General features: G+C 40.8%; 1 protein-coding gene across 4 annotated transcripts in view; it reads left to right on the forward strand.

Moving 5' to 3' along the window:
• Nucleotides 1-122: 122 nt before the first annotated feature.
• Nucleotides 123-18037, forward strand: part of LOC110085757 (uncharacterized) — a 36890-nt gene continuing 18975 nt past the window's right edge. Inside the window, exons 1-8 of one of the 4 annotated variants that reach the window (XM_073003902.2) lie at nt 123-310; nt 2104-2164; nt 4698-4766; nt 6122-6152; nt 10177-10230; nt 11238-11318; nt 12976-13103; nt 13763-13879. In XM_073003902.2, the coding sequence (XP_072860003.2) occupies nt 2105-2164; nt 4698-4766; nt 6122-6152; nt 10177-10230; nt 11238-11318; nt 12976-13103; nt 13763-13879 (540 nt within the window). In that variant the 5' untranslated portion in view covers nt 123-310; nt 2104. Of the gene's footprint in view, nt 311-839; nt 866-2103; nt 2165-4697; nt 4767-6121; nt 6153-10176; nt 10231-11237; nt 11319-12975; nt 13104-13762; nt 13880-18037 lie in introns of those variants that run through there. The other 3 variants (XM_078377606.1, XM_073003903.2, XM_078377607.1) reach the window with 3 other exon arrangements.

An 18037-nucleotide genomic window follows, 5' to 3' on the forward strand; every position in this document is an offset into this window, starting at 1 on the left:
AGAGCCTTGCGTCTTTTATGAGAGGAATGTCGACGGACCTTAGCGAAGCCATTCCCAATCTTTCCAGCAATCCGGTTCACTTTTTCGGCCTGTCAGAAACGGTAACCGTTCTGACCCGGAAGGAAAAGCCAATCCTGCGCATGCACTTTAATTCTTCGGGGGGGGGGCATTTTGGGAAGGGAGTCAGCCGGAGGTTTGCGTCCGTTCGGTATTGAGTTTACACGGATGTTTCGGGCGGCCCGTTGAAAGCTCTGCTTTCTTCTGTCGTCAGCCCCGGGCACCTCCATCCTCACGAGCAGCGCGTGTCAGAGTAAGTGGGCCTCCGCCTCTCTCGTGGCTTTTTTTTCCCCTTCCAGCACCTCGTCTTGGGAGGGAGACTCTGTCCGCCTTGTTGTTGGTCTGTTTTATCTCCCTCGAATGCTGTCGATCCGTCTCTTTGGAACCACTCGTTGACTTTCAAGCGGTTGTGCACGTGTGAATTGCCAGCAGAGGCGCGTGTGACTTCCCCACCCATTGGCTCCAGCGTTTCATCCGTTCCCCAGGGATGGCGGGGCTCTGGGGGGGCTGCCACGCCGTGGTTTCCCAGCTGGAGCCAACTGGAAGGGGCGCCTCTTGGTTAAAAGCCCTCGGATCCTGGGGAGCGTAGCCTTCTCTTTCCCACCGTGTGAATACTTGGAACGCGGGCGGGGACGGTTCCGATCGGTACACGGGAAGGGGCTTCGGTGGAAGGAAGGACGGACGGGCCCTGTTGTTGAACGTGGGACAACTGCGGTTCTGGATTGTTGCTGCGTCTGCTGTGAATGAATGGTGGCGTACATATATGGCAGGCTCCTTCCGTGTAGGAACTTGGAAGCATGAATGAAAGGTTTCGGTTATAGTTGGGGTTAAGCGACTATAGTATTCGTTATCTGTCAAAAAGTTAGCTTCTAGTACCTGGTGTGACTTCGAATTAGAGCCTAGGTGGGAACTATGCAAACAGCTCCAGTCTTTCCTTATTGTTATATAGGTTAGTAGCAAACTCAGGCGCTGAATCATGATGGATCTGTAATCAAAACTAGATCATTGAGAACTGAGGGGATAATAAAATACTGTGTTTCCAGAGGTAAGAAAAATATTTTGGGGGGAAGCAGCTGAGGAAGACTGAACTTGTTCAGTGGCTGTAAGTAGAGGGCTAACCACTGGTTGCAGGGGTTGAAATACCTGGAAGGCAAGTTGTAACACAGGAACACTCAGTACTTGCACCTTGTTGAGCTTTAGGAACAAACTGAATAATCTAGATTCATCAGAATCTAAGATGCAACGGAGTGGCCAAGGGCTTTAAAAATAGGTAGGTTTTACTTCAAATACAAAACCCTAAGAATTTTGAAGGTAATTCAGTCCTATGAGAAAAACATAGGGCTCCACTTGGTGGCAATTTGTAATAAGGACAGGTGTTGTCTCACCCTCATCCTTGGTGGTTCACCAGTCACTTATGGGAAGTGAGTATCCTTTGTGGAAGGTTATTTTGTTGTCTGCAGTAGAACATTATTTTTTGACTTTCTGATCCATTTAAGTTACAGTAATTTTGGCAACTTGGGCAGAAATTCTTTCAAACAGTTTTTTCTGTTTGGCAGTAAAAATACAGTAGTAAACTACATTGCTCTAGTTCAATAGCAGAAGCAACATTTTGGGGTGTCATAACCAGAGTAGATAAAAATCAAGGATACCCAAAATCTTACGTCCAAGGCAACTGCCTTACTCTACCTGATAGCAGGACCCTGAACTAAAAGAGCAGGCATTTGCATGATGAAGTTGATAATCAACTTTTTTTGCGCTGTTGTATATAATATAAAGGAGAGGCTTTTGCCATGATAGTGCTATAAAACTTCGAAGAAGTAGGAAAAATCCTTTTGAACCTTCTGCCTATGTATATTCATAACATACAGGTAGATGTCTTATTCTAGCCATATTTTGATATGAACATAACTCTTGAGATACATATACTCTCTTTCTCTTCCTGAAGCAAAATATTCTCTGAACTTGAATGTATGTTGTCAAATTAAAATCTTCCTTTCATCTTCCTTTTCAGTTATTGTGCTAATACATGTCTGTTGAATTTTCCAGCATGGAGGCTGAAGAAGACCAGAATGAGGAACCGAAGAATGTTAACCCTTACTACTGCCATGTGAGAATTGTTTACACATTATTGTAGGAGCTATGAATTGTTTTTAGGGTGTATTTCCTATGTACTTTATCCCAAAGAATGGTGGAAAATTGTCCATTGGAGTCCTTTAAATATAATTCTCAGCATTTACTGGTAGAAATAGCAACATTGACCTAAGTGGGAACCAGGATAGTAGAGTAAATAAAAATCAATAGTTTGGGGGAAATAGTCTTTAAAATGGGATTTTAAAATTTAAATCAAATTTTTAGAAGTTTATTAACATGTTTTTATTTAGAACAGCTCTATGTGATCAGTTTTATTGAAGATATATTATTCAATTGCTCCATTATAAAATAGAGATATCTTCTAATTTTGTGTTCTGAAACAATGTAATAATTGCATGAAGAAATGACAAGACTTGAATGACACTTTTATCATAGAAACAATCTCATATCTTGAGGGGAGTAAGTGCACCACTAATAACTATAGAAATCTCAGTGTTCAAATGTAGCTTCTGCTTCCTAACTGTTAGAGCAGTACAATAGTAGAACCAGTTACCTCATGAGTTGGTGAGTGCTCCAACACTGGAGGCATTCAAGAAAAACTTTGATAATCACCTGGCAGATATGCTTTGATTGTATTCCTGCATTGAGCAGGGGATTGGACTTGATGACCTTGTAGGCCCCTTCCAACTTCACTTTTCTATGATTCCTATCCTGTTACTTATGTAAGTAGCAGAAATACTGTCTGACTACATTCCCCTCTTTTTGGGGGGAGACGGGATTTGAGGGACTATAGGTGGATTATTGCTAGAGCTCAAAGGATCTTACTCTAGCTAGTCTCTCTTGGAGGCCATATCTGAGGATGCCAAAGAATAGCCCACAACCTAGACGTCTGTTTTTTAAACATTAATTTGTTACTTAATATTTTTTCCACTAAAATGATCAATCAAGACAACATATTAGGAATCATAAATGATTGAGTTATACTTTAAAAACACCTTTGGTAGTTTTGACAGTTATGGATTTAAAAAGTTATACTCTTATTACCATGAAGTAGTGTTCTATAGATAATATTTTTACTTACAGCTTATGACCATGTTTGCTGGCTATGTTTGAGGCCACTGTAATTTAGCATGTTTGTTTCCAACAGTGAACAGCCAGCTGCTTCTGAGAAGCTCATAACTGGCTTGGGAAAGCAATTGCCTCCCTTTTTTGGCATCAGCACTTGATAATCAAAAGAATTATTTCTCTGAATGTGAGGGTACCATAGATGTGCTATTGCTAATGGGAATCTGTTCTCCAAGATTGTGTATAAGCCTTTTGAAAGCTATGTAAGATCGTTTAATCATACCATTTAATTTATTAAACTGCACAGGGTGATCATTTGTTCAATAAAAATATTACTTTTGGTATTACTGGTCTGCTTTGAACCTGCTACATAGCTAATGATAATGAGTTCTTGTATAACAGAGCCCCCTTCCCCGTACCTTTGTATACAGTGGTGCCTTGACTTACGAACATCCCAACGTATGACCATTTCTAGTTACAACCAGCTCAATTTTGCTTTGACTTGCGGACGTAGCTTTGAGTTACAACCAGAAAAAGGCAGGGAAAAGGGTGGGGAATTCAAATTGCTAACCATTAGTAGGTGAAGAGGCTGCTTCTTTGTAGCTCTTTCACCCCAGCAGTTAGAGAGTGTGCGATAGGAGGAGGCTTCAGACTGCCTGGTAAGGTGCTACTTTCTACTTTTAAAAAACTGTTTTGGGTGGGTTTTTCAGCGTGGTTTTGGGCTGGGTGGTGGGATTATATTTCTTTGCTGTGATGGGTCTTACAGGGTTTGTTTGATTTTTTGGTTTTTCTTTCCCCCCATTTCCGATGGGTCTTGTGGGGTTTGTTTGCTTTCTGCTTTGCTTTTTTTGCATTTCCGATGGGTCTTGCACAGTTTGTTTGCTTTTCTCCCCCTCCCCCTTTGGCCAGAATGAATTAATCATGTTTTCGTTGGGTCTTGCAATGTTTTTTTTTTTTTTTGATGATTTTTTCCCTTTGGCTGGAACGGATTAATTGCATTTCAATGCATTCTTATGGGAAATGGTGCTTCGACTTAAGACCATTTCGAGTTTTGACGGGAGTTCCAGTATCAATTAAGTTTGTAAGTCGAGCCACCACTATGCATGTCATGCCCCCATCATTAGTTGAAAAGCCCCACTGAACTTTACTTTTCTTTGCAGAAGGCAGTCCTAACATCCTGTCCTTTGCCATTCTTCTTTCATCTTCCAGAATTCTGTTAAATATGTTGAGAGAGGGAGCACCAGCTCTGTATTCTCATCATGCCCACACTTTGACTTAATACTGGAATATGAGGAAAATGAAGTGTGGCGGTTTTCTGAACTGACTTAGAACAGGATTTGGAATGATAAAATTCCACAGAGGTTTTACTAACTAAAGAGGCTTCAGCTGCCTCTTGTATTCCTCTATAGTACTTCTTAAAGCCGTTGTCATATCTAGCCTCTTAACTATTAACTTTTTATAAGATAAATCTCTTCTTTATGCAGATTTGCAATATCTACTGTTCATGTTATGTAAACCTGCAGACACATTTCCTTGGAAACAAGCATAAGCTGGTAAGATCATTTTTCCATTTGATCTTAAATTTATGGAAAGTATATTTAGTTACAGATATAGGGATTCTACTGGATTAAACAGAAATATTTTCAGTATGGGGCAAAAGTAGTTACCTGGTTTTTAGAAGTATATCTTAGGGCTGTAAATGTTTTGTGTGCCCCCTTGGTTGAAAGTGAGGTTGAAAGCAGGTCTTGAATTTTCTCTACGCCCCTCCCTTCTCCAAGAGGAGCAGTGAATGTCCAAGCAACTAGTGCCTTCAGTTACAACATTGATTTTATTAGTCAGCCACAAAGCAAACATGAAGATGAATTTGTGTGAACTAGACAGTTTAATAATTATAATTCTTCTGTAAAAGTAATGATTAGCTTATGTATATTTGTCAGTTATTAGTCTGCATCTGGTTGTTTGTCATCTGTGGTGTAACGTTCCCCACCTGATTCCCAAAGGTAGACCTTGCATATCCCCAGAAGCACCTACTGTATTTATAAACTTCATTTCAGGTGGAATTTGGACTACTGTTTAGGTGTGGTATAATGGAAGCAATAGTGATATGTTAGCTGTTTCTGGGAAGCTCATAACCAATGATACACATAGATGTAATTGCACCAATGGTCTTCCCGACAATTGTTTGGGGTATATCACTGTTACTTCCATTGTGAATCCTCAAATTTCACCCAAAAGAAGGTTGATAAGAAACTACTTCAGAGACGGTACCTAAACAAGTCTTTTAGTTTTTGTTGCATTCTGAAGAAAAGGGGTACAACACATGGTTTCTCCATATGTACATCTCTCTTTAAATTTTGCAAATGGTAAATTGTGTAACATATTAAAATCTGTATTCCTATTACCTCTTTAATTTTAAAATAATTCTATGGCTGAGAGGAGGTAAAGTTGCATACACTTAGTTGCACTGTTGGAGAAGAAGTATATGTGTAATGTCTCATTCTTTTAAAGCTCTACACGAGTTGTAACACACTTATGGCAGAAGCACTCAGCAGACATTTGGTGGAAGGGCTGATGCTGCATGCTGGAGGATGTGCTTTGCATTCAGAAGGCTTCATTTTCAGCCCTTGTAGCCTATGGGTACTTCTCCCTGAAAAACTAAAGAGCTGCTGTAAATCAGTACTGATAATGCTGAGTTAGATGCCTAAATGGTCAGACTGTCTATAAAGCTGCTTCCAGTGCACCAAGGGCTCAACTAAAGTCCAAATTGTTTGTCTACCTGGGCTTGCATCTGGTTTAATGAGTCATAGGTTATGTGGCAGGCCTGTTCTAAATGCTGATCGAACCTGTTAAGTACTTTGAAGACTCATTTTTCTGTATTTCTTCCTTCCTCTTGCTAAAACAAATCAAGGTTGAAGAAGCTCTAAAAACACACGGTTTTGGTAAGCTAAAATATATATCTTTATCCATCAGGTCAATAATTATACATCTGGCTGTTTTAACTAATTGACTACTTAATTGGCCTCCAGCAGCTTGGCATGGGTGGGTGGAATGGGAGAGCAGCCTGAAAACTTAATATTTTGTTTTCCAAGATTTGTGAGCCACCTGTGTTCCTTCTACCCCATCACTGTAGGAGGTTTTGAGTTTTATTTTTGGCTGAGCATCATATCTTCACTACAAAGCAGCATTACCAGATGATTTTGTTTCAGAAAGGAGGGCTTAGCTCTTTCCCTTACCTGCTGTTCTCCTATTGAGCTTGTACCCATGCATCCAAAAAAGTACTCTTTCTTCTGTTGCTTGACTCACAAACCTTTTAGTAACACGACTCCCTCTTTCAATTTTTGAGAAACGTTCATACCTCACTTATTTTTTACCATATATTTCAGTAATTTTAAAATTACCAATAAACCAAAGACAATAAACTGTCAAATAAAAATTAGAACAAATAGTTTTTAATGTCACAAAATTAATAAAAAAGATATTTATGATGTTGCCGTAATTGTATCCACATGGAAATAATTTTCCTGATATGCAGATAAAATTAAGGAATAAACTTGCTTATGACAGGTGATTATGACAATTACAACTAACATATGGACCAATGCTTCCTTAAGTACAGTATACTTCACTATAACTGTACAAGCACTATTAGAACCAGTTGTAATTCAAATCATTCTATGCAAGTGTCTGAGTTCTCCAGAATTCCTCTTAGATGAGGTGCCACCATAAACTTTTGAGAGTTCATTTGTTTGTTTTTATTAATTTATATTCTGCCCATCTAAGCAAAGGACACTGGGTGATTTGCAACATAAAACAAAACGATAGGCGAACATCTGGAGGAAGTTGATTCCAGAGTCAGGGAGTGACTGCTGAGAAGGCCCAGTTCCTAGTTGTCTCCGTCTGGGCCTCTCTGAGTCCGCATTCTGAGTTGTCCAGCTTGGAACAAATGGGAAGAATGGTCAGTTCTCCCTGGAAGAAGGTCTTCTGCTAGGTACTGAAGTCCAAAATTGGGTGGGGCTTTATATGTTAGAGCCCTCACCTTGAAGCTGCCACTGAAGTGAACAGATAATCAGTGTAAGCTAGTCAGAGTTGAGGAAATGTCTTGGTATTTACTTAGGGACGTGATGGCGCTGCGGGTTAAACTGCAGAAGCCTCTGTGCTGCAAGGTGAGAAGACCAGCAGTGGTAAGTTTGAATCCACGTGACGGAATGAGCTCCTGTCGCTTGTCTCAGCTCCTGCCAACCTCGCAGTTCGAAAGCATGTAAAAATGCAAGTAGATAAATAGATACCACCTCGGTGGGAAGGTAACAGCATTCCATGTCTAGTTGCAATGGCCACGTGACCATGGAAATTGTCTTCAGACAAACGCTGACTCTACAGCTTGGAGACGGGGATGAGCACCTCGCCCTAGAGGCGGACACAACTAGACTAAATGTCAAGGGGAACCTTTAACTTTACCTTTAGCTTGGTATTTACTTGCTCCACTCAGTAGCCTGGCTGGACCTGCTGAAGCTTCTGTATCAGCTTCATGGAAAGTCCAACATAGAGAGCATTACAGTAGTCTATTCATGAGACTACCAGTACATGGACCAGTGTAATGAGGAACAGGTTATTCTGATAGGGACGCAGCTGCACAGTCTGCCTGAGATGGGAATAGGCAGATTGGACCATAGATACTATCTGGGTGTCTATTGATAGCGCTGGGTCCAAAGGAATGCCCAGACTGTGCACCTTATCCTTAGTGGAGAGAGTAACCCCACCAAAGGAGAGGGAGACACCAAATCCACAGATATCAGGGGCACCCACCCAGAAGACCTCAGTCTGGGTTCAGTTTCAGTCTGTTGTCCTCCATCCAACCCAGCATGACAGTCAGGCAACGCTCAAGGGACAGGACAGCATCCACTGCAGAAGAGTGGAAGGAAAGATAGAGTTGCGTGTCGTCCGCATACTGGTGACATGAAACTCCAAAACACTTGATGACCTCCCCCAGCGGCCTCATAGAGACATGAAATACTAATAGGGAGATAATTAGCCCTTGAGGGACTCAACAGTTGAGAGTCCAAGGAATACTCTGGTGCAATCCTTGAGGATGGATCAGAGCCAGGACAAAGCAAGGCCACCAGTCTTTGAGCTTCTCCAGGAGGCTACTGTGGTTGATGGTATCATAGGCCACTCAGAGATGAAGGAGGATCAGCAGGGACCCTTTGCCAGCCTTTCTCCGAAGTCCATCGTGCAGGGCTACCAATGCCATCTCTGTGCTGTAACACAACCTAAAACCAGACTGGAATGGGTCAGGAGCATCGGTTTCAGTTAGGAGTGCCTTTTGTTATGAAAGGCAGTGTTGAAATAAATGCACAGTGGTTCATGTTTAAATCTGATGGTGTCAGAACCTCAGCAATTCAAAGGATGTACTGAGCCGGTGAAGTTTAGTGGCTACTGGACTCAGACTTAAGAGATCCAGGCTTGAATCCCTATTGAGCTATGAAAATCCCTAGAGGAATTTGAGCCAGTCACACACTCACTTGGCTTACGTACCTCGCAGCATTGTGGGGAGGATAAAATGAGTAGGAGTGGCAGAGCAAAGCATGCCTCTTAGTTAAATAACAGCACATTAAAATCACAGGCCAAGTTAATATCACATTAAAAAATTGACATTTCACAGGAACATTTCCATTCTCCTCCCTGAAAATATGAGGTCTTTGTTTGCCTTTATTATTTTTCAAACCCTCAGAATTCCTCAGGAGCTTTACCTCAACATAAATTTCCATATTTCTTCAAATTCCTTTGGCAGTATGCTATGAATTTACGGCGCCTTCCTGAGAAACAGCTTTAAACAAGACATGGAAGGGTAGGACAGGTGATGGCTGTCTTGGCCATATGCTGCTGTGTGTAACTCTTTCTCTCACACACATGTGCACAAAGCCCACTACAAGAACAGGCCATGTGCCTCTCCCCTCAAGGATCTATGCTAGAGCTGACTGTTCCTTGAGAGTACCTGTGGTGGTGACAAAAGACAGGTTGTTCCCGTGTATGCAGGTGAGCAGTGACCGTACAGGGCTGCCTCATGTCTTGTTTTCCACCTCATACACTCCTCTTTGGATATCTGTCTACATCTTCTTCTATGGGTTTTCTTCTGCCTCATGCTCACCGTTGTGGCCAACGCTGCTGTTGAGCTTCTGGATCTTATTCCTGTTGTAAATGTGAATAAAAAAATATTACTTTGTTCTTGCTTATTTGAAATGCTGGTAGTAATGGAAAATGTAGTTGTGAAGGAATGAAACGATATTTGTAGAAATGGCATTTCAGATACCTTAGTTACTATATCTTTATTTCAAGTAGATAGACCATTACTGCAAAGAAAGTAATGTTTTTGTATGTGTCATGCTTCTATAAGCCACATCCTGATCTGGCTTTAGTACTAAGCACACATACTTGCTGAGAGAATTTCATTTAAATCATATATATTATAAATATATTCAAATGAAATATATTAGATTTCTGGAGGAATTGACAAGCTGGAATGTGTTCCAAGGAGGGTGCTCAGGACAGTAAGTGGTCTGGAAAATCCTATGAGGGACAGCTGAGGAAGGTGGGTGTGTTTATCCTGGAGAAGAGAAGACTGAGAGTAATATAGTGTAATGTGATCTTCAGATATCTGAAGAGCTGTTACATGGAGGATGGAGCAAGCTTTTTTCTATAGTTCTAGAGGGTAGGATTGAAAGTGATTAATATTATGAGACAGACCTTACCTAAATGTCAGAAAGAATGTCTTGACACTAAAGTGGACTGCCTTGAATGTTGGACCTCCTTTCAAAAGAATTTTTAAACAAAGGTTAAATGACGATCTGCTTTACTTTGGTTTTCCTGCTTGGCTGGAGGCATTGGACAATGACCCTTGGGATTCCTTTCAGTTCTGTCATTCTGTGGTTGGACGTTTTGTTTTGTTTTTCCTTCCTTCCTTCCTAGTTAAACCTGGAAGTGCCACAGGAGAGCCGGTCAAAGCACCAGAAGGTCTTCCTGGTAAGTGGACATTTAAAAGAGAGTCTCTACTACTGAGTTTCCCCAAAAATAAGACAGGTTAATTTTTGCTCCAAAAACGCAATAGAGCTTATTTTCAGGGGATTATTTTTTCATATACAACAATCTATATTTACTCAAATACAGTCAGGTCATCATCTTCTGATTGCTGCACAATGGTGGAGGGCAGGGTTTCACCTAACTGGGGCATATTTTTGGGGTAGGGCTTAAATTACAAGCATCCTGAAAAATCATACTGTCTTTCAGAGAAACAGGGTATAGTGTGTGTATGTGTATGTGTGTGTGTGTAAACTGAAGAGTGACTTAGAGTCAAACAGTCCTTGTTTTAGTGCAGTTTAATGCGACAGGGATTGGAATGGCTCACTGGAAAAGTGAACAGAACTGGAACACTAAGCACTGGAGTGTTTTGTTCCAGGTGCTACTTGTATGGGATCTGTAAATTTGCAAGCTTAAGTTAGTTTGGAAGCAAAACCTAGTGAATGTGGTTTGGAATGATAGCATGTTTCCAGTCTATCAAGTCTTTTGGGGACTGATATAGATCTGCAGTGATATTGTGGAGCAGCCATTTTCTTTTGATACTAGTTTGGTACTGTGCTCTGTCTGACATGGAATAACACTATTCCTATTCCTTTCACCCAAATATGGTTGTATCATGCTGGTTCTTTCTAGTCTAGTAGGTTTCCCTTACACCCCATGTATCAGTTCTTAAAAACCAGCTAGCTAATCTTGCTCAGATTGTTAAGTATCAGCATAAGTGGACAGGTTCAAAACACATGGTCCTCCAGCTGTAGTTGGGATTAGCATTGGGGTTTAGCTGAATGTCCACATTATGAATTGAGCCTAAACGCATGGGCAATTAATGAAACCTCTTCTAGTAGAAACAGTAGCTCAGGCAACTCTTTACATACACAATATGTGAAAGGAAATTTCATTCTGTGATCTGTGAAACAAAATTTTTGTACTCCATAATGCTTTTTACCCTTTGACAGCTAGCACCAAATCTGAGAAAGGTTTGGGGAAAACATTGGAAGAACAACTTAATTCATGTAAAGATACTGAACCCGCTCTTGGTAAGTTCTACTAAGAGTATGACTGTGCTTGATTTGATTCACAGCCTTATTAGATTGCAGTCATTGCTCACATGGGCTGCAGATTGAGCCAGGAGTTCACTGTTCATGCTGAAGGAGATGTGATTTCCATTCCAGCCCACAGTCCCCCTTCTTTCCTTCTTCTGTTCCCACCTCTTCTTCCCACATCTGCCAGTCCTTTTATGGGTGTAAATACAGGAGATAATAAGGTCTCAGCAATAAGGTGATAGGGTGATCTAGCACTAATTATATATGTGTAAGAATTAAAAGAAGACGAAGAATTGGTAGAGAGAAAAGAATGGGGGGCATGTTCTCCTGCTCCTGAGCTTCATGCCCCAGCTGCCTATATCACTGTAGCACCACCTACAGATACACATTTCTGTAGTGTTTACATGGAGTAGATGTTCCAGTAAAAGGAAGATGTGTCAATTTGCTTATGTTTTGAGTGAAAGGGTATTGATCAGTGGACTGAATTTTAACCCATTTTTTTGTCTCTTCATGAGATTTAATTATATGAAGATTTGCCTCTAATTTGAACAATTACAGTCCAGCATAAATGCATTGCATCTACTGTTAAAAGCATGATATTTATATTTCTGGAGCTTTTCAAAGAATGAGAAGTCAAATTCCTGCATATTACAGAGTAACATTACCCTGTTTCCCCAAAAATAAGACAGGGTCTTATATTAATTTTTGCTTATTTTCAGGGAATGTTTTATTTTTGTCATAAACAACCATCTACATTCAAATACAGTGGTGCCTCGCATAACGAGCGCACCGCTTAACGACGAATCCGCATAGCGATCTATTTTTTTATTTATCGCTAATGCGACCGCATTGCGGTGTTTTAATGGGCAAAACATTGCATTGCGATGATCGGTAAGCATTTGTTTCTAAAACAGTTGATCGACAGTTCCAAAATGGCCGCCGGGTGCCCAAAATGGCCACCGCAACTATTTTCACGCGATTTCCTCGCTTACCGAGGGCGCGAAAATGGCGGCGTTATGGAGGATCATTGCATAATGAAGTTTAATGCGTTCCTATGGGGTTTTATTATCCACATAGCGATGTTTCCGGATAGCGACGATTAATCCGGAACGGATTATCGTCGCTGTCCGGGGCACCACTGTACAGTCATTCCATCTTCTTATGGTTGCTGCACAATGGTGGAGGGCAGGGTTTCACTTAACTAGGGCTTATTTTTGGAGTAGGACTTACAAACATCCTGAAAAATCATACTAGGGGTCATTTTCAGGTTAGGTCTTATTTTAGGGGAAACAGGGTTTGCAGTGAATGTTCACTTTATGAAAACATGTGATACCAAGCAGAGGATTGTACAAGTTCTCTGGTTGCATAGCAGGGAGAATAAAACTATATTATCACAGGTTGTTTCCTGTTTATTAGAACAAGTCTGCCCTACTAGGGGTAGAGAAGCAAGGTAGCTTAGCAAAACTAATGTAGCAGAGGAGGCTGTGTGAGGCACTGGTGAGTAATAATAAGTCAGGGAGTATTTGATTTTGTTAGCTAACTATTTTTGGTAAGAGCACTTTTAAAAAATAAAATAAGATTGGGCAATACATTACTGCATCTAACGTTGGTATATGATGTTCTTTCAAAATATTTGTGCTTTAAAATACAGGTCTCCAATACATAACTGAATATCAGGCAAAAGAGCTCATCTATGAGTGTAATCTGTGTGGATGTCAGTCAGGAATAACAAACATGTTCATGCATGTTTTGGGTGCAAAACATAAATTGGCATATTTGGTAAGTAACCTTAATTTTTAAAGCAATGATATGTGATATGTGAATTTTACTATCCCACTGGTATTTATTATAATATGTATACTTCATGTGATATGTTTTTGTCTTAGAACAGATGTAATCAATAGACACATACTTCATCATATTGTAATTTGTTTTGTGTTCAGTCTGTTTCTGTAGATCACTTGAACTCTAATGTACATGTCTTAAGTTACAGTAAAATAAATGTAAGCTGGAACTTAATTGTGCAGTGGCTGTAGCCATTGTATAGTTAACAGTCATGAGAAATGTCCTTGTTATAAAGCTCTATAAAGATCTATATGGTCTGCGTCCATACTTTCTGAAAGCTTATATCACCCCTATATGAGCCTCCTCAGCTTCTAAGGTCGTCTTGAGAGTGCCTTCTCCAGTCCAATCATCCTGACAGTCTCATTTGAAAGACCTGAGAGAGGGCTTTCTAAGAGTCAGGAGATATATTGCTCAGACTTTTCTTAGTTATGGTATCCAACATCTTTTTAATTGGAGAGGGAAGCTGAGAGTGGCTAAAAGGTAGGTGGGATGGAGGGAGAATCATTAATTTTATTTGCTGCTCCCTTGCTGATAACTGTTCTTTACAGCTGAAGATTATAGAAACATTAGCTTAGTTGTATTTTTCTTTTTAGAAAAGGCACTATCCTGAAATAGCAGATGATATTAATTGTCATGGTACCAATTTGACTAGAAAAGTTAAGAAGATCGCTGCAGAAATTGAGCAGAAGGAAGGAAGGAAGAAAATAATGGTATGATACCACACATGATTTTTCCTCATTTAGAAAATTGTGCCTTTAAAATGTGTTTGTCAAAAATAATAATTGTGGGACCATATTGGAGAGTTCTCTAAGGGTTAATGTGGAGCCCCTTTTTAGGCAGAAATTGAAAGTGAGCGTGGGTTTTACAGGTGTTTCTTTCAAATGGCATGGTTTTATTTCCATATCATGTTTCCCTGACCCTGGGAAGCATGTTCAAAGAAATTGAGAGTATCTTCAGTCCTTTTCTTTCTACAGTGGGGTATGCAAGATATGTGTCTTTTGATACTGTTGACTTGCTACTTCTGTCAGCTCTCACCATTGACCATATTGCTTGGGTCGATGGAAGTTGCAGATCAGTATCGAGGAGGTATCAAGTTACCCACTTCTGTCTTGCAGGGAAGGGAACTAATGATCTGCAATTGTGCATCTATTTGTTCACGGAAAATTAAATCTCTTTTAATAGATCCTACATCTGTGTAAAATGCCTCCAAAAATTATTAGTCCCCTTTTTATTGATTAGAAGGGTTGCTGGAAGATGGAAAGAGAATGCGCGAGCTCCTTTGCCAGCCTTGCGCATTAATAAAGACAGATTTAGGGCTTGACTGCACTGCAAAAATACTATGCTTAATACCAACATGTTTTCTGATTCTACATGATGTGAAGCTGAGTTCATGGAAGTCAAGTCTTTTTCTCTGGGAATTCAGTGTATTTTGATTGGCTGACTGGGTTCTCCTATTTTGTCACATTTCTGCCCATAAAGCTTTGGTTTCTGCCACGTATGATAGTTTATATTGTTTTTTTTAAAAAAATAATTCTGCAGGCAATCAACAAGATCATCAGATCAACAAGGCAAAAGGGGGGTTAAAAAAAGGGAGAAAGAGGGAAGGCAATGGGAGGATCAAACAGAATCCTATCCAAAAAGAAAGTGAAAGAGAGGGAGAAAGGAAGGTTTTGGCCTTAGTTTTTTCCAGGTGTCCTGTCAATTCCATGCTGTATCACCTATCAAAACTTCTTTTAATAGGGAAGAGGTCCAGAAGGAGTTAGGGGGCAGATAGGGTGGGGAGTTGGAGCTTGTGTGTGTGCATTTTAGGGGACGAAGGTGGCTGATTAAAGGGACCTTCCTTACTCCTAAGTCCCTTCAAGGAAGCAAGAGTATGCTGCTATGAAATGAGCCTTTTGGGAGGTGGTGAAGGTGTTGTTTGCAGTTTATTTATTTGTGCATTTTTGTGTAAGTGAAAATCATAGGGGAGGTAAAATTGTCTCAACTCAACCCCTTTCTGCAACCATAGTGCAGCCTAGATAACGAAGGAGAAACCACTGTCACTCTTCTCCCCTCATGTAGCATCACCTGGGTAGGCTCGGGACAGCCCAGGAGCAGATATTCCCAGCACAAACCCCAACCCCTCAAGATTGTGGCAAGTGCCACAATATTAATTTAATTATTAATTATTATTATTTGTTTAATTATTATTATTAATATGTCACCTTTCTCCTGATAAGGGGACCCAAGGCAGTTCGCAATATTAAAAGAATTAAATTACAGACATAATAAGTTAAACATTAAAAACAATTAAACTGTACACTAATTAAAATACAGTTGGACAGTTAAAAGCAAGCAAACATTAAAAACAATCTGAACTTCAAATAGGCATTCAGGGACTCAATCATGATGATTAAAAGCCTACCTGAAAATATGGGCCTTCAGCTGTTGGTGGAAGGATAAAAGGGAGGGGGGGCAGCCTGATCGTCTCAGGGGGAGAGCATTCCATAACCTGGGAGCTGCCTCAGGGAAGTGTCTCCATCAGCCGTGCCTGCACTGGCCAGGAGACCAAGAGGAGGGCCTCCTCTGACAATTTTAAGCATCAAGAAGGCTTATATGTGGACTTGCAGTCTTTCACCCAGGCTGTATAGGGCTTTATAGGTAATGAGCAGCACTTTGAATTGGACCTGGAAACAGATTGGTAGCCAATGGAGTTCTAGCAAGAGTGTTATATGCTCCCTATATCTGGCCCCAGTCAGTAGTTTGGCTGCTGTATTTTGAACCAGGTGAAGCTTCTAAACCATCTTCAAAGCCAGCCCCCCATAGAATGTGTTACAGTAATCAAAGCGGAATGTAACTAGGGCATTTGTCACTGTAGCTAAATCAAACATCTCAAAGAACAGACACAGTTGGCACATCAATTTTAACTGTGCAAAAGCACTCCTGGCGACTGTTGAAACCTGGGCATCCAGGCTCAGGGATGAATCTAGGAGTACACTCAAGCTGTAAACGTTGAGTTTTCAGGGGGAATGCAATTCTGTCCAGCACAGGTTGTATCCCTATTCCCTAATCCGCCTTCAGATTGACCAGGAGCACCTCTGTCTTGTCTGGATTATGTTTCAGTTTGTTTGCCCTCATCCAGCCCATTACTGATGCCAGGCACTGGTTGAGGAACCAAGACAGCTTCCTCAATATTAGATGGGAAGGAGAGAGAGAGTTGAGTGCCATCCACATACTGGTGACACTGAACCACAACTCTGGACAGATTCTCTCAGCAGTTCTGTGTAGATGTTAAAAATAATGGGAGACAAAGCAGAATCCTGAAGAACACCACATGCCTATTACCAAAGTGTTGAGTAGGAGCCCCCAGCACCACCTTCCAAGTTCTTCTTTCTAGGAAGGATTGGAGCCACTGTAAAAGAGTGCCTCCAAGTCCCATCCCAGAGAAATAGCCCAGAAGGATATCATGGTCAATGCTATTGAAAGTGGCTGAGAGGTAGAGCAGAACCAAAAGGACACACTCCTCCTGTCCAGTTCCAGTTTATATAGATCATCCACGCAGGCGACCAACATTCTCTCTGTCCCATGGCCAGGCCTGACACCAGATTGAAATGGGTCTAGATAATCCACTTCCTCTGGGAATCCTTGCAGCTGAGAACCCACCATAGGTTCCAGTATCTTGCCCAGAAATTAAATATTTGAGACTTGATAATACAGTGGTGCCCCGCATAACGAGCAATTCGTTTAACGACGAATCCGCATAGCAATTGAGTTTTTGCGATCGCAAAAGCGATCGCATAACGATGTTTTAAATGGCAAAACATCGCTTTGCGGTGATCAGTAAGCGTTTCGCTTACCAATTGTCGCATTGCGATGTTTTAAAAACAGCTGACCGGCGGTTCCAAAATGGCCATTGGGTAAATAAAATGGCCGCCCGCAGTGTTTTCGCACAGTTTCCTTGCTTACTGAGCAGCGAAAATGGTGGCCACATGGAGGATTTCTGCAGAACTGTGAGTTTTTTCCCCATAGGAATGCAGTGGCGAAAGAGTGATATTACAGTAATAGGGTAAGAGGCTGCCGAGGTGAACATTTTAACAACAGAATGGTATAATATATACTCTTGCAATGAGATAATTAAATATTTCTGTGAGAACAACTTAAACAGTTTCAGCTCTGGAAACTGCCAGGTATAAAAAACATACAATCAACCTTGATGAAACTGATGATAATTGGCAGTGCAATTGAGCTCTTAGTAAAGCAGTGTGTAGAAGTGAACATTGCCTGGTTCCTGTCTCCGCTCCCTTTGTGTTTATGCTATAAGTGGACAAAGGGTGCTGCTCATCGCTCACTCAAAGTACCAGAAACTGGCATCATCCAAAAAAAAAAAAAAAAAAAGTCAAGGGAAAACCACCTTGGCCAGCTAAAGGGAGGCATTTCTTCACAATTAATTTTAAACTGTGGAATTCATTATCACTGGATGCAGTGTAGGCTAACAACTTACAAGGTTTTAAACATAAATTCATGGATAATTGATGGCAGCTAGTCATGATTGTGAGGGTTCACCATTAGCCTCCAACTTTTGCTCAAATAAAACAGGAGTCGTTTTTGAACTGAAATCCAAACTGGTATTTATTTCTTTAGTTAATGGTAAAATTTCTCTTAAAGTGTCCTTTCCAACGTCTCTTGCAGCGCCAATGGGCCCCACAAGGTGACCAAAGTTCTGAATCAAACGGGTTCAGGGATTTAACCTCCCAGGGTCTTAGTAGAAACGGGTCAGAACTTGAGACATCAGCTTCTGCTTTGTTATCTCTCAATACGATAACATTTCTTCATCTCCGTCTTCTCTCCATATCTGGTCTCCCTCTCTCGCAAAGGGTCCCCATTGTCTC

This window comes from Pogona vitticeps, chromosome 6 (assembly GCF_051106095.1).
Source record: "Pogona vitticeps strain Pit_001003342236 chromosome 6, PviZW2.1, whole genome shotgun sequence".
Classification (NCBI taxonomy): Eukaryota; Metazoa; Chordata; class Lepidosauria; order Squamata; family Agamidae; genus Pogona; species Pogona vitticeps.